The sequence below is a fragment of the Archocentrus centrarchus genome, chromosome 15 (genome assembly GCF_007364275.1).
Source record: "Archocentrus centrarchus isolate MPI-CPG fArcCen1 chromosome 15, fArcCen1, whole genome shotgun sequence".
Lineage (NCBI taxonomy): Eukaryota > Metazoa > Chordata > Actinopteri > Cichliformes > Cichlidae > Archocentrus > Archocentrus centrarchus.
In genome coordinates, this window is record NC_044360.1 from 15,915,877 (window position 1) to 15,940,237 (window position 24,361).

General features: G+C 43.4%; 1 protein-coding gene across 4 annotated transcripts in view; it reads right to left on the reverse strand.

The window, feature by feature from the left end:
• Positions 1 to 800: 800 nt before the first annotated feature.
• Positions 801 to 24,361, reverse strand: part of zmiz1a (zinc finger, MIZ-type containing 1a) — a 105,658-nt gene continuing 82,097 nt past the window's right edge. The window contains exons 7-25 of one of the 4 annotated variants that reach the window (XM_030747845.1): positions 14,546 to 14,581; positions 8,521 to 8,656; positions 7,501 to 7,615; positions 7,140 to 7,360; positions 6,839 to 7,040; positions 6,450 to 6,731; positions 6,181 to 6,357; positions 5,949 to 6,017; positions 5,640 to 5,805; positions 5,358 to 5,499; positions 4,095 to 4,305; positions 3,818 to 3,923; positions 3,526 to 3,686; positions 3,357 to 3,424; positions 3,181 to 3,249; positions 2,830 to 3,089; positions 2,274 to 2,458; positions 1,518 to 1,802; positions 801 to 1,273 (exon numbers count right to left, since the gene is read on the reverse strand). In XM_030747845.1, coding sequence (XP_030603705.1) covers positions 1,166 to 1,273; positions 1,518 to 1,802; positions 2,274 to 2,458; positions 2,830 to 3,089; positions 3,181 to 3,249; positions 3,357 to 3,424; positions 3,526 to 3,686; positions 3,818 to 3,923; positions 4,095 to 4,305; positions 5,358 to 5,499; positions 5,640 to 5,805; positions 5,949 to 6,017; positions 6,181 to 6,357; positions 6,450 to 6,731; positions 6,839 to 7,040; positions 7,140 to 7,360; positions 7,501 to 7,615; positions 8,521 to 8,656; positions 14,546 to 14,581 — 2,999 coding nt within the window. In that variant the 3' untranslated portion in view covers positions 801 to 1,165. Of the gene's footprint in view, positions 1,274 to 1,517; positions 1,803 to 2,273; positions 2,459 to 2,829; positions 3,090 to 3,180; positions 3,250 to 3,356; positions 3,425 to 3,525; positions 3,687 to 3,817; positions 3,924 to 4,094; positions 4,306 to 5,357; positions 5,500 to 5,624; positions 5,806 to 5,948; positions 6,018 to 6,180; positions 6,358 to 6,449; positions 6,732 to 6,838; positions 7,041 to 7,139; positions 7,361 to 7,500; positions 7,616 to 8,520; positions 8,657 to 14,545; positions 14,582 to 17,466; positions 17,746 to 24,361 lie in introns of those variants that run through there. The other 3 variants (XM_030747848.1, XM_030747846.1, XM_030747847.1) reach the window with 3 other exon arrangements.

Genomic DNA, 24,361 nt, shown 5'->3' on the forward strand with positions numbered 1-24,361 from the left:
TAAAGACTAGAACGATAATGATTTGATCAAGCACATCTAGGCTGGACAAAGACAACAGGAGCCGTTGGCACACATGCACTTGTGATCCAAATGTTGCTGAATTTGATGAGAAGGATTGAAACATCACAATAAATACACAGGTACTGAGACAGCTCTTAAACTACACTGCTTTTTTTCTTGTTGTCTTTATTTCTCCCCCCTCCTCCTTCCTATGTCTCAACCCCCCCCCCGCTGTCTTTCACGTACGCTCGCAGGCAAACAAAAGAGGATGCGTAAACACGCACGCACGCACACACCGCATTGCACAACGTGCACTCGCCTCCTTTGCTGATGCTCAAGGACGTTTTAGCTCGTTCTCTCAGTGCACTGATTCTGCTGAGTTCCAGTTATTTAACTGCGTCTCACTCACTCACACACACACACACACACACACAATAGGAAGTCTGGGGGGGGGTTAAAGGGCGTGGCATATGCCAAAGATTTGGAAGAACACATTTCAAGGATAAAAACACTCTTACAGGACGATGTATTTGCCTCCAACTCGTCTTTTCTTAACAAGGAAAATTATAGATATTTATATAAACAACAAAGCTACAACACGTTTCATAGAACCCACAATGGCTCCAGTCTCCTCTGTGTTGATTACATATAATGATTATAGCTGCACAGTTTTTCAGTTGAAAAAGTCAAAAATGTTTTATATATATGTATATGTGTGTGTGTGTATTATATATATATATATATATATATATATATATATACACACACACACACACAATATATATATATATACTACACACACACACACACACACATATATATATATGTATATATAAAATCACTTTAGTGCCCACCAACATGGCTGTAAATGGTGTGTTTTGAGTCAGAGGTGGCAGAACTGGTGTGTTGAATCTTTGCACAAGCAAAAGAAGGGAGTGCGGGGGGATGAGAGGCTTTCCTGCTCTCTCCCTCGGAGTTCCCAAACAGGTGCTTTTTTTTTCAGCTGTGCTCCTATGCTCCACATTCTCTGTTTATGTGGACGTGCATAAGCATAGAAAGCTGTTTCGAAGTGTTAACAGGAGGTTCGCGAGGCATCTGTGGACGGAGCGGTCCGACACATCACGACTCCTGCGGGTGAATGAGGGTTTGTGGGGGAGGTGAAGTACTAGTTGTTCTCGAAAAGGGAGAGGAGGTCGTCGTTGCTGTTGGCGGGAAGGTCGGGAGGGTCCAGGTATGAGAGTAACTCTTCTGGATTCGCGAGTTCTGGAAGCAACTGTGCATGAAAGGCAGAAAAAAAAGAAAACAAAACATGATTTTCAAGGCTAAATACCCTGAAGACACATTTACCTTTACTAATGGCTTCAAATGAAGTGTTTGTGGATGCTGGTGTGCACATAAACAGCTACCACTGACAGTCAAATGTTAACAGAAAACACAGCATAGAGATGAGAGCAGCTGCGGCAGACAACGTTAGCTGTTAACAGGTAGCTTATGGCACCCAAAGCAGACACACTTACATCCAGGGAGGGTTCAGGCATATCCTGGGCTCCCTGACCCATCTGCCCATCTGAGGAGGGGTTAAAGTTCAGATCGCTGTGGGGGTGACTGTTCTGCCCGGGATGCTGAGGCTGTGGCGGAGGCTGAGACTGGCGAGGCGGGTGCGATGATTGGCCACTGTGATGCAAGGGCTGCCCTGACTGGCCACTGTGATGTAAAGGCGGCCCTGTTTGGCTGCCGGGGTGGGGAGACACATGCAAGCTCTGCTGCTGCATGGAGTTATGGGACTGATCGGAATGGGACATCTGCAAGTGCGAGAGGCAAACAAAGAGCGACAGTGAAGGAGAGTGGGGGAAAAAAGGAGGATAAAGCGAGAGATACAGAGAGGGAAGGAGAGAGTGTTAAGGGAAGGGAGGGGGGGGGGGGGGGGGGGGGGGGGGGGGGGGGGGGTGAGTTCCAGCATGAATAATATGGAACAGGCTTTCTAAATGGAAGCTGCGATCAGCAGACATGTACAGCTGCAACATTATACGGTGGCATGAGCATGTGAGCATGACTGAGCACACATGCTGGCTAGAGGCACAGGCTGCACCTTGGTCAAATAAGAAATACAGGTTTTCAGTATGGCACAGATTTTCTTCCTCAGACTAAGTACCAAACTGGACTAACTTAGCATCACGTAAAAAAAAAAAAGGCATAAAGTACAACTGGATTCCCATAAACTGTATAGACAAAATGGCCCAGAAAAGCAAGCAGCTCAAGTTAAATGTACTTACTGGATCATTCATGCTGTGGCTGAGGGGCTTATCCTGCGGGAGGAGACCACCAGGTCCTTCTGGGGGATGGGATAGCTGAGGTCCATGGATGAAATCATTCATAGGGGGACCCCCTCCGCCTCCTCCACTGCCGGTGGGGTTCCCGTGAGGGAAGTCAAAATTCCCATGGCTGTGGTAGCTGTTGCCTACAAGGACAAAAGATGAAAGACGTGTTTTGAAGGGCTAACTGCAGTTTGGTCCTGCTCGCTTGTTTGATGAATCCTTGCTGTTGCAAAAAAAAAAAAAAAAAGCACCTTTTCAGAGTAGTTATATAACAGGATATACCCATTCTGCTTTTTTTCTTTTTTCTTTACTGATGTGAAACTTTTATCAGAGCAGGAACATTTTTAAAATAGTTTCAGCATAAAACTCTCCTTCGGGCTGTTTCTTTGTTTAATGCACTAGAGACACATCAATAGACCCTGCTGTAAAATGCACAGCAGCTCATTCTTCCAACAAATGAGATGACTCTCCTGTTATTTTTCTACACAGTAGGATGCTGGCTGCTTTTCATTACCTGTTCCAGCGTATTCTCCCCCGTTGCCACTGACATGTTGACCGGGATGCGTTGGGTATGGGCTTGGACCAGGTCCTGGCCCAGGTCCTAGCTGGGCGATCATTTCCATTACATTAGGCATGGTCATCTGACTCGGACTCATGGTTTTAAAGCGCTTGGCCAGCGGTGCGTCTGGGTCTTCTTTGATGTGTAACTCAGACTTAATGGGGACAGGTCGCCAGCTACACGTGGGGTCTATAGTTACCTCCTCAAACTCTGAGCTATTGGGAGAGAAAGTAGATTGTGTTGGCTTCACTTCAAAATAATTTGAATTTATGGGTGTACTAAACAGGCTAAAGAGAGTGAACTTACTTTTGGATGGCATTGAGGATTCCCCACATGTACTGATCCACTTCCAGACCTTCTAATAATGCCGTTTTACTAAAAAAAAAAAAAAAACGGGGCAAAGACAAACCAAACAAACCATAAGCTACTTGATGGATTCCCTTCACACATTTTTACACAAGCCATAAAGGCCTTCTGCTTACTTGCACACAGGACACCTCCATGTCCCCCTCTCACAGTTGAGCTGCAAATAGGACTCCAGATCAAAGCACTGTGAGGAGCAACATTACAAACGCTCATTAGGATAATATTCTTCCATTAACTGCAACATGAGGCACACGTTTTCATTTAACAATAAAAATGCGTACAAACCTGAACATGTTTGCAGTCGTGCCCTCGTGCAGGTAGCTGGATGCGTCGGAACGTGATGGGACATTTCAAAGACACTTTAATGGCCGTCTGTTCCACGCCGTCTTCCCCGTTAAGAGTAGTGTTGCCTGCCGAGGCTGCCACGCTGCTGAAGTTCCTCTTAACTGAAAAGAGTGTCGCAGAGGGAACTTTGTGAACAGTCATACGTGAGCTTAAGGAACTATAAAGAGAAACAGGGTTGAGCTCGCTTAATTGAGATGTATTTATGCATATTAACTACGCAAAGGAGTCGTACTCTTGGTGATGCAGTGTTCTGCGGGAAGGAGTCTCTTCTTCAGGAGCCCCTGGAGGACAGAACGCACAGATGGCCTGTGGACCAGCTGAAGCACAAACAGGTGGGACTGCAAAGCAACATAAACAAAATGAACAAGACCAGAATTAGTACAGACAGCTGAATTTCATTTCTTCGCTGCACAATTTAAAGTTAAATCCCATGTGTGTGTGTGTGTGTAAATCATTCCAGTGTATCCTTCTAATGAATGACTTAGCTACATACTGATGCAGCTACTCACACAACAGCACGCGGTGACCGTAATTTGAATGGTGTTCCTTCCAGGTTGGCAAACGTGCTTCAGGTGCAGGGGTTTGTGGGAGGTTTTGTTGTCTCCCCTCTCGATGGTGAGAGGCGTAGCGTTGACACTGACCTGGACGGAAGCAGGCCAGTTGGTGTTCATTTGCCTGTCTTCGTGATGGTAGCATTTAAACTGCAGCTCGAGGTCAGACCTGCGAGGTTGACAGGACCAAAGAAACAATGGTTAGCTGCAATCTGTTTGGGTGTGGGCAGAGTCTGTGTTTCTGGGAGCTGTACTGTATATAAGGCAAAATTAGTTTACACAGTTCTAACAAGCTTTAAAGTCAATATTTGGTATGACCACCAGATGAATCTCTCAGCTTGTGTGTGGGGTCTTTTCTAGATTTTTCCTTTTTTTTTTTTTTTTTTTTTTTTTTTTTAAACGTCTCCCACTTCTTCTTCTGCCTTCCACTTGTCCAGTTTCCATAAATTTTTTAAGGGCACATCACACATCATGCAGAGATATGCCAAGTTTTCAGCTAATAGCTCTTTGGGGAATCACCTTGTTAGCGCAAAAATACTATTTTATTCCTGTCAAACTGTGTGATCTTTGGCATTTTTCATAGATTCGCCTAAAGAGAGGGGAGCAAATAATGTGTTTTTGTGACAGGCTCCTGGTAACAAAGTGCCTAAAGATACAATTTAAAATTGGTTCTCTGCTAAGTTGTCTGTTATCGGTAGGCACAAAACGGGTTCATCCCTTGAGTTAGGAGCCTTTTTTATGCCTGGATGATTCATAGCTCAGTGTTGCGTGCTTAACAAACAAACAAAATCATTGCTCTGAATATGGTCAGGTACAAGGACTGGATTGAAAATGAATGAAAAAAAAAAGCAGCCAACCTCCAAAAAGAAACTTCAAAAGACCTTCAGAAAGCCTGGAGAACTATTGCTCTTAAAAAAAATATGGGTGCCAATTTAACTCATGGGGTGAGCATATGACACAAGACTGAATGCAGCGGCCCAGGTTTCACTCCGACCTGAGGTCCTTTGCTGCGTTTCATCCCCTACTCTTTCTCCCTGCTTTCCTCACCATTAAGCTATCTGGTAAAGACAAGAAACAATGACTAAAGTCTGGCTCCTGGAAGCCAAATACAAAGAAATAAGGGGTTTTATTAACGACAGAAGTGATTTTCAGAGATGTTTGTGTTTAGCTCATAAAGAAGTGATTGCTTTACACGCACTGCACTAAACTGCAATGTCCTACCTCCACATGAGGGTCTGATGGACGGAGGGTCGAAGGTGGAAGACGTGGTTGCTGACAGCCAGGTTGTGCTCCAAACGGAACGGTTCCAGCACCACTCCATCCCTGACTGGGAATGTCAGCCGCAGCTCCTCATTGGGGTTAGCTGGGAGAAGGGGAAAACAGGAGAGGACCGCTTTTAATCTCAGACTGTAAATGTCACAGGGTGAAATAAAAGAGTAAAAAGGACAAAAACAGACAAATGAGTCATGTGAACCACTTGTTTCAGACCTGCTGGGGACTCACTTGGAGGGGGCGGAAGCGCTGTCATATTTGGTTTCATGTCGGCTGGAAATGGGGGCTTCACATCCTGGTTTGGCGACAGATACGGAGGAATACTACTTCCTGGGGTCATAGGAGGTGTAGGGTTTCCAGGGACCGGGGAGTGTGGGTAGTTACCGGGCCTGGGGGGCTGCAAAAGCCAGGGAAGTGCAATAATGAAAACACCTGTTAAACTCATTTCACATACACGAAAGCCTCAAATCTGGCACAAATGTCTTCACCTGCTATGACAGAAATTGCACTTTTTCCTGCGGATAAGAAGGAAAAACATACCCCGCTGCCTTGGCCGTAAGAGTATCCACCTCCGGAAAAGTTGGTGCCCTGACCATTGAAGGGCTCTTGCTGTATAAGACAAAGCAAAAATTTGATAATATTTCCAATCGTTCAGGGATACACTAAAGGTTCTGTGACAAAGGTTCATATGTCCTGGCCTTTTGCAAAATATATGATGGCCTCCATCCCCCTTCCAACCCTGAGCATGTATAAATGAAGTGGACTAACAAACCTTATAGTACTGGCTCATGGGCATGCCAGGTGGGTACTGTCCTTGGCCCTGCTGCCCGGACATCCTCTGGCTGGGGTAGTTAGGAGAGGGCAGCGGTCTGGAGGCATTTGATGTGGGATACTGCCCCTGCTGTTGGAACTGACTGTTTGGCCCATACTGCTGACCTCCATAGCTTCCCTTCAAGAAGAAATTTTGAAGAAAAAAAAGACATTATATATATGTTTCAGGTGCTACAAGAAGGATATTTTTTATCTGACATTTCCACTCACCTCCCCAGGATATGGCCTCTTCATCCCCTGCATGGGCATGCCCTGTCGAGGTCCACCGGGATACCCTTGCTGAGGCATCCTCTGGCTGTGAGCTCCAAATGGCGTCATGCCTGGGGTTCGAGCCTGGTTCATACCCATTGGTGGCCCACTCATATTAGGGTTGTTCATGGCAGATCCCATGCTGGATGGATTCATTCCCCCAGGTGGACCTCGTGGGCCTGGCTGATTCATAAACTGGCTATTGTAGGCTGGAGCATGGCCCATTTGGAACGACGGACACATCTGGGAAAAACCAGAAAGATTAAGTGTTAAATTTTGCCTGGTTTGCAGCAGGTAGTTACCTGACAGCTTCTTGTAACTGTTTTTGTTATAGCCGGCGTGTACGATACCTGTCCATACTGGTTTATGTCTTTATTCTGGGTTTCCTGCAGAGCTGCTACAGTGGCTGTTGCCGTGGCTGTCGCGGTAGCAGCAGCAGCAGCGACAGCAGCAGCAGCAGCAGCAGCAGCTGGCTGGGTGAAGTCACCAGGAGGACGTGTGTGGGAGGCCATTCCCATACCTCCTGGCGGTGCATTTGGGCCTCCAGAGTAACTGATGAACACATGATTTATGTTTTAACCACTTTGTTAAAACGGAGCTCCTTGACTGTGTGTAAAGAATAAAAAAGAAGACTGAGATCTTGTTTCTTACCTCCCACTGTATCCTCCAGGACCAGCAGGGTAGCCAGGCCTGCTGTACATGCTCTGCTGCATGTATGATTGGCTGGAACCTCCTTTATTTGGGAACTGCTGCTGCTGAGCATTGAACTGGGGTGAATTAAGCCCTGCTGCATTGCCAGACATGCCCGACGACATTGGGTTACCCCCAGGATTCATTGGGTTATTGTTGTTTGCCATTGGGTTACCCAGCACCTATATTTAACAAAGCATTGAACAGGAAGTGAAAATATCTGCTAGGTTTGTAGAATAAAGCTGATAAACTGCCTTATGAAAGAACTGTTTGCTGAGTTCATGTAATTACAGAGCAGGTGTTTTTCCACGCATGGACATACCTGACTCTGTGATGTGTTGGTAACACCCCACACTGTTGTAACCACAGACAATGACCCAGGGGGCTGGTTAGCGTTTTGTTGCCAGGGGACAGAGTCATAGGGAAAGGAGCCATCACTGAAAAACAGATCAAAACATAAACATGTGCCTGATGTCACTTAAAGTTGTGAATAACTCAGGGGTTTCTCAAGCCAAAGATGCTCATTCAATTTAAATGTCTGGCATTCAGTTTCACATCATATTTCGAGCCAGGAAATCTGCTAATGACTGCACAAGTGAGACGAGTCAAAATTTCCAATGAGCTGATAAGGAGCTGCTTGCCTGCATGCACCAGTAAAAATGGAATTCTTTGGATAGGGATAGGTAGCAAGCATCTGGAATGTTTAGCATTCAGATTTGAAACAAATACCAGTGTAAAATATGAGATTCTGTCAAATATAATAAACAAACTAAATCATCTTGAGGAGAGAGGCAAGTGGCCAGCAGAGTGGGAGGGAGCTGCTGCTTTTGGAAGGCAGTTTGTTTTGCCTAAGAGGTTAGCTCTCAGAATGGACGACATGTTCAATATTTCCTCATAAATACACGTTATCCCAAGATCCTCAGCACAGGCAAACAAGACTCTTGGATAACTGCAGGCTTTTTTCCTTCTTTTTTTTTTGAGAGAGTCCTGAGCACAAGCTGTTCTCTAAAAACATGACTTCACATCTCTCTTCCCTTTTGGTTTGCGCTTCCACCCCAGATCACTTCACTTCCACTCACAGGTTTTTCTGGCTTTTCTCCAAACAATGGAAACCCTCATGTGTATCACATGAGCACTGAATTCCAGATGTGAACCTTAATTTCTTTATTAACTTACTCTGATGGCTTATGCATCACTTATTCAGATGCAGTCCCCCCATCCCCACCCCCACACTCCACTGGGAAGGAAACTTGGCAAAACGTTAACCTTGAACTTAACTGAAAACACAGGTTTACTGCGAGTCACCTGCAGACTTTATTCATCTGCCGGGGACGTGTCTCACCTGTGAGTGAGGCCGGGCTTCATGCTGTTCATGCTAGGCTGCATGGGGACTTTTCCCTGCGGTTCGTTCTGCCTGTTCTTCTGGTGACGCAGCAGGAGGAGGCGACCCAGCTCCTCGCACCACGACGACAGCAGGGCTGAAAGGAGAACACAGTGACGCGTGCGCGTGTTAGTCTCCGCTCAGGTTCCTGATTCCCTGCATGAACACTGGTCTGCACTGGGTACTCGTGTTTCTTTAAATGCATGTGTATGGCTCTGCAGTTGCACGTGATCATACAGAACTCCACTTAAAACACAGTTTAAAAGTTTGCTTTCAATAAACAGAAATTCCCCTGACAGGTGTCTAACAGTGCAGTCTGATGTTATTGCTAAAGCCTCCAGGGGGCAGCCTAACGCAACACTTCCATTAACTATCGCTCTGTGTAATTTCACAACAGTTGCCTTACACGTCATATCAACCTGCAGAGTCAAATATAAACTGAAATCTACCTACAGCACTGTGAGGAAGACGCTGAAATGGAGTGTGAGAGGCAGACAGCAACGAGTGATTGGGGTTACAGATAAGAGCCACGTAGGAAGTAAGAAACAGTAATATCTTCACTGTCCTCCACTTCCTTCATTCATCAGCACCACTTTATTCTTCGCCTCGTTGTCCTCTCATATCTCTAAGGACTAATCAGACAGCCTTCTCATCCCCCTTCATGAAGACAAAAGTTGGGATATTTTTTGTCTTGTGCCAACAACATGCCAATTTTATTTGATTTTGTTGTTTTTTTTTTCTTTCAGTGCCAATCAAGTTGTCTTTTTTTAAATCGATGGGTTATTTGAACACACTGCCTCTTGATAGTCGAAAGTTGCCTTGACAAACATCAACCTAACAAAAGAAAGGTTATCGTATTCATCATTTTATTAAGTAGTTTAAGATGCTATTTTTAGCCTTGGAGACCCAGATACAGCAGCTTTTAAAAAGTGCTGTTACTAGGTTTGGGGTATCAAGGTGTAGATTTAAAAAAAAAAAAAAGTTTCTAGTCTGGAGAAATAGTGAGTCTAAGGTTTACATGGTCCATGGCACCAAAATTGATACTGCATTCAAATTTACAGCATGTCTAAATTAAAGTAAATTAAAAACATGACACGACAAGTGATTATTTCTGAAGTTGCTCGGAGAAAAAAAAGAAGAAAAAAGTGGCGTGAAAGAAGCAACAAAGACAGGAAAAGGAGAGGAGCGAAAAATAAAGAAGAGGAGCAGTAACATTTTCCTCTGCAGGGTGGAGAGAGCCAAGCCTCCTAGTTAAAGAGGAATTATTCCACCCTGCCATTACAGAGAGCTTATCTCCCCACTAAATCACCACCTCCACACAGAGGGACTGTCTCTTCAACTGGCAACCCACCATTTAGACCTAAAGCTCCAAGCACGAGTGATGGAGTTGCTTTGAGGAAAGGAAGAGATAGAGGGACAGCGAGGCAGAGGACAAAAGAGAGCAATGCCGACTTATCACATCAGCGTGGTTATGAGCTACTGAATCCAACAAGCTGCCAAGGCCAGATGTCATTCATAATAGAGTGAGGGTCTGCTCTGGGCGTCGTGCATATTTAGCAAGCTTAGCACAGTGTACATGACCTTGTTTTCACCTCACAGCCCCCTGTGTTAAAACCCCCGCCGACACATCACACATCACACACCCACAACTACCCTACCGTACTCCTCTCACTTTATCTCTTTACGGCCCTTCTGACAGACCTTGCGCGCCCTCATTCCTCATACAAATTTAAATGGTATTCTGATGGCATCTGTCTCAACTACTATCCATTAAGTTGTTTTGTTGACTTCACTAATGGAGAACATGAGGTGCAGATGCCAAGCGCGCAGACAATCCAGCCAACAAAAACACAAGAATATAAAGACAAGTTCTCTGTCTCATTACACCTCCTATTCCATCTCTCTATTCATTCCCATTTCATTTACACTAAAGCCCTGTAAGTTAAATCGGTTTATTCTGAGGGTGCTAACAGCTGCCTGGTTGAGACAAGTAAAGATCAGCTACTTAAAGGCTCTTTATAAAAGCCTTTTTCTACTGTCTTTTTTTATCAGCTTCTAATGGCCACAATACTTATTAAAACTATCCACAGTGTAAAAAGGCATGCGAGGCTGTAACTGCATGACAGAATGCCAAGTTTCTGTTCTCCAAGTATAATTTACATTATTGCAACTTTATTTAAGGATGAGCCAATTCTGCAAGCAGCAAGATCACTGAGATAGGCAGGCTTTGGGAAACAGTACTGGTCAGAAACTGCAGTTCCACAAATGGCCACTTGAAGCTCAAAGATGTACTAAAATGCACAATTTTACAGCAGAATTTTTACATCCTGGTACAACAAGTGTTTTGGTCCCTATCCCTATATAAATTTCACCATTCATGACAAGTATGGAGTCAGATGGGACGTGACACAGTCCACGAAGCCTCTCTCCAGCTAATCCTCAAAGGACTTCCCAGACCTCTCAACTGTGTGCACTGTGTTTGTGTCTTTCAGTCAATTTTAATAAACTCTACAATCTAATCCAAATACGGTCACCTCTGGCTCCAACAGAAGAAAACAATAAACACATGGCAACAGTGCAGAATGCCAAACTGGAGGCTTCACAACAGTCGTCCACCAACCAAAGGGTTACCTCACAGCGGCTACATCCATCTTTAAATTTCAGTCTATGAGTGGGATGATTTTTTTTAATGTCTTTGCATTTACTCTGTCTGTTAAATGGTGGGATTACCCTAGTTTGCTGAATATCTACATTGTCAGTGCTACATGACAATATGTTGACAGTTTATAGTTGAGTTAAAAAAAAAAAAATAGAAATCGTAGCTGCAGTATTGTAATATGAGGTTTATCAGGACTGTGTTCCTGAAGGCACCTTCTCATGAACTGCTGTTTTTACCTGCAGAAGCCTGCACAGCAGGATCAGCTGTCAGTTACACTGTGGTGTGCTTTTAAGGAGTTCCATCATCAACTTTCTGAAGACATTTAATAGAGTTTCACCCCTGTCCTGAAATAAATGAATTTGAGGCATTCAAAAAAAAAAACCCCAAAAAACACACTCATTCAAAAAGGCGACACAGAGTGAAGCGATTCTTTGCAACACGTGACTAAAACCACACTTGCTGATCTGGGTGACTAATATCTGGAGACAACGGTGACATGTAAGCCTCTGAGGCTCATCTGAAGCTACTGTACTTTTCTAACTGGTTTTAGTGGATTCTCTGACATTGGCCTTAAACGGAGGCTCCTCCTGAACAAGCAGCCCGCTCTGCAGTGAGAGCCGGGCATAAGCTGATTTCTTGGGAACCCTCTCCAACCAGCTCCATTTCTTAGAAGCTGGGACTTTTAATTGAGTAATGCCCAGGACATATGGGTCCTCCTCACTCAAGCTGTATTTAATGCTATATGCCTGGCTCATTCTCACCTCACCTCAGCCCCTCTGGGAGCAGAAGGGAGGGAGAATAAGCCCTGGTAACAGGCTGCAAGGCCCATTAACTAATGACAGAGTGTGTGTACAAGTCCTTTTTACAAGGAAACCCAAATGCTAATTACTATGAACTCTGACAGTGCTGTGTGTGTGCAAGCATCTGCGTGTGTCTGTGTGTGGTAAAAGCCTTCTGCTACTGAGCATATCATTTCCCTTAGAAATCCTGACAGATTGCTAATACTTTAAATGTATGCGCCCCAATATAATTAAGTTAGCCGCAAGACAGCGACCCCACTTTGTTGATAAACACCTGACCTGTTTTGAAATATGAAGCTGGTGCTCTGCCACATATCCACACTAGGTATTCAACTCTTTGAGCCAAGATGCTGAAGGCAACAGCAAAGGAGTCCTGCTGTGCAGCAGCTCTAAATCACTGTACTAAGCGTGCTATTGTTTAAAGAGAGAACACACTAAAGCAGCCCTGTGTCTGTGCATGTCAAATGCAGAGGTGAAGCAAACTTCCACCCACTTAAGTGACTATTTCAGTGGGTGAAATTTGCATTGAATGGGGAACAGAGTTCACAACAAATTTAATATAGTGTAATTAGGGGGGATAAATAAAAGTAAACAAAAAAAAAACAAAAAAAAAAAAACAGGCCAACCATGTTGTTTAAATGTGGAATCACTCCAATAAGGAACCATAATGAGAAGAAGCTGAGTAAACTTTTCAGTAAACAGAGATATCATTTAATGCTGTGCCCCACTTCACTGTTACCTGTATCCTGCAGAGTGAATATATACCATGCACCTCTTTTTAATAATGTCAACCACCACGTCGTTTTTTTGGGCGCCATCCAAAAACATTTTCAGCAGCGGAACACAAAGAAAGTGTCGGCTGAAGTGCATCATCAAAAGTGTATTATGTTAACCTTGTTTCCAAAATGAAATAAAAAAAAAATAAAAACCGCAAAAATGTGGTAATCGAATAAATAAAGAATTAGCTGATGTCCTAATGCTGTGAAATACAAATAAAAGAAAGCGCTGATGAGTTTTCAAAGACTTTATGAGAGTGCTCCGGAGTGTCACCTCTTTCCCTTTTTATAAAAAAAAAAAATGCTTACATGGCAACTGAAATTCAGTGCAAGAGAAGTGCACCTGTTTCCTCTTAAGACTGCAGTTACAGCCATGACTGCACTGTGATACCATGATACTGATATGGAACATCTATCATTGACACAGTATCACATAGCAGCTGCAGGGCTTGGCTCTTTCATGTATACATATTTAAGGGTTAGCATTCAAGAAAGCTGCTACAAAGGAGATGTTACATAAGACTTTTGGAGCCTCATTAGTTTGGATGGTAGCACAAAGGAGGGCTGGGCAACGAATGGCGCTGAAGGAGTTTTATAAAGCAGAAACAGGGATTTCTTGCTGCTAAAACGTCTTGTTCATACTCCTCTTTGTATGATACTGACAGTAGCAACTGCAAAGTAGAAACTCAGTTAAATAGCTAACAAGGTTGGTTTGCACAAAAGCTCAAACAGACGTTCGAGCCACATTCAGCAAAAGCATTGTCCTAATTGTGGAGGATTTAATCAGTTTAATCTTCAGCAGGAATGCGCATCCCTCATACAGTACATGCTCACATCGAGTCTGATCCTAAAATTACCAAAAAATCTCTGTCACAAGCCGCGGCACGCTTTGATAGAGACATGTAACACTGAGCATGCAGCGCTACTGTAGTTTTTGTTGATAACAAAACACACACAAAAAAAGGAACGACTACATGAAAAATTACACTTTCTGAGCATGAACACTGCGGCACTAGACAAAGAAGCCTTCTGAGACAATGTGTGGGATGATAAAAAAAAAAAAGAAGCAATTTATAATAGATATCAAAAGCAGAGGTCTGTAAAACACTGGCAGGTAGGTTTATGCTGTGTGGGTACAAAATATTATGCAAAATACAAATATGGAGGGGATATAAAATCCTGTGAAAAAAAGTCATGCTTTTTGCCAAAGTGTAATGGAAGCCATTTAAGCAGTCAATGATATCCCCCCTTCCTGCCCCCTCTCTGTTAAGCCAACTTCTTCCAAGAGAAGAGCATATCAAATGGGCTTTAGTCTCAACAGCTTGGAGGCAGAACAACTCAAACATGCCCTGCAGAGAGAAAGCTCCATGTCAGAAATCACAGTCAACCAAAACCAAACCTTTAGTGTAACGTTCACACGAATCTCAGTATTCCAAATCTTAAACTCTAGCTTTAAGATGCCTTATTTTGTTTGATTTTTCAAAAAGATTGATTATTGGTTTTATTAATTTGCACTAAAAAAAAAAAAAAAAAAAAAAAGGCAATGTGACTTCCTCATCAGGAAGACTCCCATCCTCAACCTCTGGCTGAACACCAGATATGAGGACAGAGGGGGGGGAGAGGATGGATGGAAGGATGCTAGACAGAGGACAGGTGGAGATGGAGGGAGTAGGCAGATCCCCTCCTCCCCAGGATGTGTGTGGGTCACAAGCCAAAGAGATGCTGCAGCCCAGAAGGGAGGGTAGCTCTACCTGAATCACTCTGACATCTCCTGCAGGTGCTGGTTTCTGTGGGGTTCAAATTACACATTTTTAAATGTGGCAGAGTCATAAGAATCAGAATAAACACCAAACATGATGCAGTATGATGGCTAGATCTGAGCAAAGGCGGAAAATGCTGGAGGATCTCCATGTTGCCACCAAAAAACACTCTTTATTATATATTTTTCATGCATTGTGGGTCAGTTGCAGGCAAGCTAAGCTTGACTGAGACTCCCTGCAAAGCCTCATGTTTCCTGGCATAATATTTATTCCAGCTTTAAATGGAAGGGTCAATCTAATGCATCAGATGCTCTCATTTTGTGTGTGGTTATAAAAAATATCAGACTACAAAAGGCAAGCACTAATATGCAAAGTTCATATCCATTGTATATTAGGCATATTCACCATAAAATGTTCCTTCAATGAAATAAAAGCATCTCTTTTGGTTAATCTAGGGATTATTTTAATGATTATCGCTGGTTTAATCCAACCAAAGGTCCAAAACCAGAGGTATTTCATTAACAGGGATATGCAACTTAAATAGTTTAACATGGGGAAATCTGCATCTTGAAATGCTGCTTGCTTTGGGTCGTTTGCTATAACAGGAAGTATAACAATTACGTGACTTGTGTATCTGCGTCAGATGCGACAGAGCACGTCCTCCATAAACTACCCAGCCTGGGGTCATCACCTTCCACGATCACACACCCACAATCCACATTAAAACAAACGCACAGTTGCACTCAAAGGCGTGTAAAAGTAAACAATGAAATGCACAGTGAAACACAGGAATGCATACGAGAACAGAAAAGCAGCTGAAGTAAATATGAAATCTGCGGTCTGTGTTGTGAGCAAACAAACACATTTGGTTTCTTGGCTTTGGGAAGATGTGCTTAAACAGTAAAGCACCTCGCATAGCTCGAAAGAACATCAGAGGGGAGCAAGCTGTGAATGAACTGCTCTTATCAGCCACGTGCAGCTCGCCACCACTGGAGGGAACGAGCAAATATCACATGCTTAATTATAACTAGACACGCTACTTGTCTCAACTTCCACAATAAGTCTTTCATCTCGCACTGTTGTTCCTTCAATGAAATCATTAGGGTGAAAAATACAATCAAAAATTCTGAGAGTTCCCGCGGCTGCTCTTTCATAATCTAAGACAATGATTAAAAAGTGATGAAATTCCAGCTCTAGCCCTTTTGCATGTGAATTAGTAAATAGAGATTTTATGAGGAGTGGCTACAACAAGATGCTGTCAGAACACCTTGACTAGACAGGGAAGTCACTACCAAGAACTCTATTTCCTGAAACACTTCCTGCAATCCTACCATGCTGCTCCTTCCTCGCTGTTATCAATACTTGGCATCAGCTTGTCCTACCAGAAATTCCTTCCTTGATTCTCAAGCTATAAATCGAACGCAGCTTTACTTGGCCACTCGCTTGTGGGTGGAGTGGAGTGACACATGTGAGGCATGGCAATGATTCACAGAAAAACGGCAAAACAAATTGCAAAAACAAAGGCCACACACACGCATGCAGTTCAAATGTCAGGAATGAGTCACTAAACAGCCTGATGGGAAGTACTCAGAGTGCACTCACTGGAGTTCACTAAAGTGTGTGGAGTAAGTGATACAAACAAAGCGCTGGAGTCGGAGAGAAAGGAGGAAGGCCAGAGGGGGAGAGCGGCTGCATGTGGCTGCGAGGTTGAGGATGCAGACGGTTTCAGTGGTTTACACCCTGCTCGGGCTAACAGGAAGTGCTGCAGCTCTTCTACCGCTAACTGGAAGTCATGCTGTATTATGATATATATATTTTTTCAACACCGGTCAGTGGAAGACTGCGGTATTGTTTGCAAGAACCATTTGCTAATTAACTAACCCCGCAGCTTCATGATGTTTTTATTGCCTGACTGCCCTTTGCTCATTCAAATTCTGTTACCCTTTATAAGATGCACAACTGACAATAGAACAAATATTAAACACTTTTCAACATCACTGAAAGATTGAAACAAACAAACAAACAAACAAACAAAAAAAAAACAGGCCTTTCTGTGCACTGATCCAACTGCATTGTCCTTCCATGACTACACTCTACCCCCTCCTCTCCCTTCTTCTCTCCTAATGAGTGGACAAGCAGACAGGCTCTGGCTCCAAGCACAGGTCAACAACTTAAAAAAAGAATCTACAATGGAAAAGTGGGTCATCTTTTCCTGACTGAAAAAGAGACACACTGACGCACACACACTTAACACCAACGTGAACATTTGCTCTCTTGGGCTTCATAAATTGGAAGCATTTTACTGAATGTATGCTGCTGCACGGCCACCAAGGCTCCCACAATCTTTACTCTGCACATCAAGGACATCTAGAGAAATTATTATTATTATGGCATTTGCATGCTTATAATGTTAAACTGACAAGCCTAAATCTAACCCAAAATAACTCTTATAATGTAATTGAAACGCAGTGCTGAGTGTATGCTTGCACACAAGAAAAGGCAGTCAGTGTAACCCCTATGACAGAACAGCATGTAGGTCAACCTGTGGTCAGCTGATCTGTCCTGATCCTGTCTCATGTGAGCGACCAGCGCTACACACTACAGTCACACTGGCACACAAGACAAGCTAGAAGCCCATATTATTAAGCCTGAATTGCACAAATGTCAAGACAAACTAATATTCCCGTATTATATGTGTTAAAATCACATACTTTGAAGAGAGAATGAAACTAATAATTGTTGCTTATTCTACTTGTATCATCTTAGATCAAAAGCAGTTGCTCAATTGGCCTCTGGTAACCCCTGATCATCCGCCATGCATATAAACACACTCACATAATACGCCAAATAGTTCTGTGCAGAGACACACGTGGAGGGCGAGCACTCACGCACACATGCTCTCTCGCACTTACCCAGAGCCAGGCAAAGTCCCTGCACATCTCATCTCATTCCCTTCATAGCGCAGAGAAAAGACTCCAGTGTCACAAATGCTCCTGTTTCTGCAGAGGCCAGTGGCAACTCTCAAAGCTTTTGCTGCTTCCAAGCCTCCTGCCTGTGCCTTATCACTCTCACTCTCTGCACAGATCTCTCACTCTGCTCACTCTTTCTTACTTCCTCTGCCCTCTCCTGTCTTTCCTCTCTCTCTTTTCTCTTTCTTTCTCCTTCCTTGCTCTCTGATCTGTCTTTTTCCCTTGTCCAGCGTCTGCACAATGCACATCAATTATTCAGAGGCAGTCTCCCAGTTTCTCCAGCTTATCCAATCAGAGCAGGGCTCTGCACTAATGGGCTCCTGCTGTACCTGCTACCGGCTCCAACACACTCTTGAGACAGCAGAGGGTGGGGGGGGGGGGGAATAGACAGAGGGAGCAGTGGAGGAGGGAGGATGAGAGGAAGAGATAAAGACAGCGAGGCGACGCAGACAAACAGGACTAGCGATAGAGACGGCAAGATATTCCAGCGCTTCTCACCTCTGTTGTAAGGTGCTGTTATTGATGTGTAGACTCTAGTTCTCCATTGCCCTGTCTCTCTAAGCTATTACACAGTGCACAGAGAAATGCACACGCATGATCCAGCAATGTGACTGCCATTTGTCAGGAAGGGCATAGCAAACCAGAAGAAGAAAAAAAAAAAAAACGCTGCAAGCTCAGATTGCAAACTTGCATAAATAGGTGGAGCTTATTATGCTGGCTGGAAGCCTCTGCATGAGAAAGGAAGTGGGAGAAGAAAAAAGATCAATCTTTTCAAAGACAGACAAGTAGTAAGTTATCGGGCTTATCAGAGGGGGGGGCCCTGCCCGCAGGACAATAAAATCTGACAGCGGCCACTTTGTGTTTCCAACTAACAAGACACATAAGAGACTAACAGAATATCTGAAGCAGCTGAATAAAATGCGGGGCAGACCAAGGGTGAATCAGAGTTCACCTTCTTTTTCTCTTTTTTTTGCCCACCTCTTAATGAACAGGAAAGACCTAACCTGTCATTGTTCTTGCTGCCCTTACTTAAATGTTAAGACGGGCCGAGCAGTCAGAAAGAGGGAAAGCCCGCTGGCCTCGTGACAGCTGAGAGAAGGTTTCTTTTGTGTGGCTTTTGTGCAGCGCACTCACTCATCAACAGTTTCACAAATATCCCACGCAGAATTGAAACACACAGACACAACAGGCGCATTGTTGGGCAGAAATATAACTTTAAAAGGGTGTGTCGAAAGCCCCTGGGGGATGTGGTGGGGGTGGGGGTGTTGGCTGAGGTCCTGAGGTGTGGGTGCCAGATCAGTCAACCCTGAATAAAAGGAGGATTTAAATCATTTGCTCATCCGGTTTTGACAAGAACAAAGTCTTCTGTGTGTGTGTGGAGTACAACTGCACTATCCTGTCAGCTGGGATATTACCAAAATGAATTTGCTTGTAACTGTATAAACCAAACCAATTAAGGAGTGTGTGATAGAGGACCCAATCAGCCAGAGGCAGCAAATGCAGCTTCCATAATAAGTGTTTCCCCACGAGTTTTATTTCTATAAAATTAATAGTAAAGTTCTGAAGGTAGTTTTGGGGGTTGCAAAAGGGTTTCATCATCTGAAGTGAACCACTGGAGAGTGTCAGAACAGAGGCACGTCCGCTAAAAATAAACCCTGTTTCCTGTTAATAATTCAGCGCCCTGCACTTACTCAGCAGTAATTAAATATAAAAGTCTGTAAGGTTGATTGGGTCAGAAACAAAGGATGCCTACACCTTCCTCTAGTTGTACACACACAGCTTAAAGATGGAAAGAATAACGGGGTGAGAAAATCAATCAGGTGAAAGTAAAGCAGATAAGTGGAAGACATGTCAGATTGTTGTAAGCTAAGAGTAGAAAGACAAGGGTTTGTGTCTACGCAAAGGTGCACACACGCTGTCTACACAGAGGCTAATAAGAGAGCTCGTTCTCTTGCACTGCTTGCTAAAGTCAGAGAGTTTACTGGCTAGTGAAGTGTGTGTTTTCACAGGACATGGGGGTGAGTTACAGCCACACCCTGGAAGTTTTCTGTCATTGTTGACACAGCAGAGCGGCTGTTTTCCTGATGTGAAAAACCAGATCACCCTGTGAGCACGCTCCGCTGACTGACAGAAAACCAACAGTTCTGCCAACAAATTTCTTTTTAATGTCAGATGTGAGTGGGTGGGAGGGATATCGCCAGCCACCCAGAACAAAGCCTAGCTCTTCTCATCATAGTTTCCTCTTTTTTTCAAATACTTATTATTAACCAGCTAAAGCAGGGAAACTACTCTAGCATGGAAAACACATGTAACACAATGATCACTTGTGTGGATAATTGTAGATTTAAAATCACCCGCTACGCTGAGTTCTCACTACAATAGTTTAAAGACACCATTGGCGACTGAGTGTTATCTAATATTAGCAACACTAATATTAACTATTTGATAATGTAGTTAGGTCAAAGGCTTTGCAGTTGGGTTTTTCAGCTTTAGTAGGATTTTTCTACTGGATTTTGCTGCTGTGTGATCAATAAAGCCCAACCAATATAGGACTTTTAAGAACTTTTAAGACCAATACTGATGTCGATATTTGTAACTTTAAGGATTCAAGGATTCTTTATTGTCATCTGCATCACATTTACATACAATGGAACAAAATCAGGTCCCATTGTTGCCCATCTAATAGTTATGACAGTTTCAGTGAAAGAAGAATAAATATAAATATAACTAACAATAATATAAAGTAAATATATACATATACATATTACTTAGGTGTACACCCAAGTACCTGTACCTGGGGACCACTGCAGATCCTCCAGTGTGCAGATGGATGGGGGGGTGTCTGACTCTTCTGAAGTCCACGATCATCTCTTTTGTTTTTGTCATATTGATGCAGAGATTGTTCTCTCTGCACTAACCCTCCAGGTGTTCCACCTCCTGCCTGTAGCCGGACTCATCATCATTGTTAGCGATGTATCCGACCACTGCTGTGTCATCCACAAACTTCACAACATGACAGCCTGGGTGTTTTGTTGAGCAGTCATACGTGAGCAGGGTGAACAGAAGGGGGCTCAGCACACAGCCCTGAGGGGAGCCAGTGCTGAGGATGATGGGGGAGGAGGACATGTCGTGGATCTTCACAGACTGCGGCCTGTTCATCAGGAAGTCCAGGACCCAGTTGCAGAGGGAAGAGCTCAGTCCAAGTGTGAACAGTTTGTGCACCAGGTTCTGTGGAACGATGCTGTTGAAGGCTGATGTGAAGTCCACAAACAGCATGGGGACATAGGAGTCCTTACACTCCAGGTGGGTGAGGGCAGTGTGAACCACAGAGGAGATGGTGTCCTCCACCTTCCGGTATGCATATTGGTGTGGGTCCACAGTGACATCGATGGTGTCCTTGATGTGGGCCATAACCAGTCTCTCAAAGCACTTTATGACTATCGGGGTGATAGATACTGGCCGATAGTTTTTCAGGCCTGTCACTGTGGAGCTCTTGGGGACCAGAATGATGGTGGCAGTCTTCAAGCAGGTGGGCACAGCTGCTCGTGTGAGGGAGGAATTGAAAATATCCATGAAGACCCCAGAGAGTTGGACCGCCCAGGGAGCCGATATTCTGATAAATCAGCTGATTGTTTTTTTCCTTTCAGACACACTAAACATAAATAGATTTCATTAACATTTGCTATGTGCAGTTATTTATTTACTCATTTATGCTAGTTGTTGTACTTGTGGCATTCCTAACATATGTGTTGCCAATAATATCTGCCGACAGATAAATTGGTTGGGTCCAAGTGTCCAGCCCGGTCTCAGGAAAAAGTGAAACAGTCATGGCAAACCAATTTGGCACAACTTTGTAATTTAATATAAAGTATATTATCATGTCTGCAGCACTATTTTAACCAGACAAAGCAGGTACACACCACCATGGCAACTAGGAAACCATATCTTAAAAAAAAAAGTGGCAGCTTTTAATCCCAAGTATATCTTTCTAAATCTGACATCACAGTTTTAGATCCTAACCCCAAACCAGGTTTAGTTTGAATGCCCAAACTTATCCAGGAAATTATTTTTAAATAACAACATATTAAAACATAACACAAATTAAGCGTGGGCAAATCATGAAAATGTGTTATGTGTATGATCCGAACTTGCGTCTCTGGTGTGAGCGGTGAAATGATTCATTCCACCACCATTTGGCCTTTAAAAGTGGAAAATATGAATTCTGTACACATGGACGCCAGTCAGTACACATGAGACACGAAAATAATGGAGGCAAACGTTCACGTTCAGGAATAGAGCCTGACCAATATGATTTTAAGACTGATACTGATATATAGTGATCTGAAATATTAGCCAATATTTTTTCTTTCAGACACACAAAACATGAACAGATTTCCCTAACATGTTATATGTAGTTATTTATGAGTCCTTACTAAGATAATATGAGTTTAGAAATAATCTTGTTTTATTGTCACAACAAGTCGCAGATTACTTGTTTACGCTCTACCTGACAGGACATCTGATGATGTGACTTGCTACAAAAAGCTTTCCAACAAGTCTTCATCCATCTAAATTCTTTGTTTGATAGTCAATGAGAAAGTTTCGCTTAGACCGAGCATCTAGCCATTGTCTCGCGTTCCCAGCAACAGTGGTTCTCGTTTATGTGTTTTCCCCTCCGCTGACTGAAAAATCACCTTTTCTGTTTTACGGACTTCTTGTTTCACAAGTTAAGCGCTAGGTTTTTCCCTCCTGCTAAACACTTCAGCAGGGGGAACCAATACTGTGAGCAAGCCTTGCTAATGCAGGAGAGCAGGGGCAGGCTAAAGGAGCAGCTGAGGGAGGGAGCAGGGACTAATTTGCAAAATCATATAGTATATGCTTATAGCATTAAGGGAAAGCTAGAGTTAAGTCTAAGCCATTTTAAGGCATGGAAAAAATCCTAAGTATGTCATTTAATGTACACAGATCAGGTTTTGCAGTTTTAATCATTGTTTAGATAGGAACTTTAACCTTCTGTGTAAAGTACAATATCGGTCTAGATGCTAGTATAAATAACTATTATGTCTGTGAGCGACACAAAGGAAAAACGAGCAGCAACCTGTGTATCTTAAACATTAAAGCTAAAATAGCTACCATTCCAGGGAGGAGTGCCCTTTAATCCAGAGCATGTCAAGTCATGCTGAAAACATACACACACACACACACTCAAAACAATTCAAGTCACACTTGAGATGTAATCCAAGTACTGTACAAACAACAGGAGGAGATATTGTCAAGGAGATGGGGTGAGAAGCAGATAACCTATCTTGTTGACAGCGTTCTGAAGTTTTTGCTTCATAAAAAGAAGATAAATAACTATCACGTGTTTGTATTCAGAGAAGCAGATTCACTGAAGAGGGACACAGAAAAAGCCTTGACAGATTATGTGGATAATCTAATTTGTTATCTCCTGAACAACAGCTCAGTATGTCGTGTGTATTTGTAAGGTGGAAACGCATCTATCACCTACTGTAGTGAACCTCTGAGGTGTAAGTGTGTGTGTACAGATTATTAGGTGTAAAACACAAAGATTTATTATTGGGTTTGTTTTTTTTAACACAGGCTTACAGCAGGTCTGCACTACAAATAAAAACACTGAGTAAAACAACAATGCTAACAATCCAAGTATACTAAAAGCAGTAATGCTGTGTATCTTTGCTGGCTCTGAGCGTTAACAGTGCCAATGCTACGTTGCCTAACAGCAGATAAGTCTCTTCTCTGGCTGATTCCAGATTAGAGCAACACACTAATCCCCCAGGCTTCACTGCAGGGTCACAATCTCCAGACAGCTCATCGTCAGCTGCCTGCTGTTGCTGAAAATCTTTCTACTTCACTCGACGGGTCTCGCAGGCAGCAGTTTATACTTTCATACTGTGCAACTGTGCCTTTGCAGTTTGCTCACGGGTTCAATTACTTGGAAGACACTTAATGAAGACACACACAAGGGCTGATGTAAACAATAAAATGCTAAATAAGTCTTCTTGGAAACCTAAAAGTGCCCAAACATTGAACAAATTATTATTTGTTTAGTCATTCCTTCTTTATGTCTGATCACCTTCTATTTGCATACATTCTGCAGCAATTTGCAGCTGCAGTGAAATAAAACAAATATCAATTTTAAATGTTGCTGCTAAACTGCTTAAAAGGAGGGCAGGAATAATTGTTTTATCAATTTCTTATTTGACTGATGCTTTCAAAGAAAGTGTCAGTGTGATTGATCTGTAGTCTGCCTCCATCCCCGAGGAGCCCACAGACAGCATCCCAGACTCCTTGGCCCTTATCTGGGTTCTCAGGTGTCAGATTCACAGGCCTCTGTCGCCATGCAGACTGCAAGAACTTTGTGCTGGAGATGCACAATTAGACACACATGCATGATTCACGGATACACGTGCGCGCACACACACACACACACACACACACACACACACACACACACACACACACACACACACACACACACACACACACACACACACTCATACACAAGGCAGGTGAAAACACACAAATGACCACACAGACAGCTAACAGAGGCCAAATATTTCTCTGCATCTCTTTTTGAGTGCATGGATATATCTTTGATTTCAAGCATGCATCTTATCTCCGCTGTCATCCCCTTGTCTGCTTTCTCAGACAGACGTCCTTGTAGGGGAGCTAAGACGGACGCTCAGCGAGTAAGATGTGCCCTGAGTCATATCTGCTTCCCACCCCAGCAGCCTGTCTGCCCTGTTTAATGGCTGGCTGCATCATATCTCACATCCCCCCCACCCCCTACCCCGCATAATTACACTATAGTACCCAT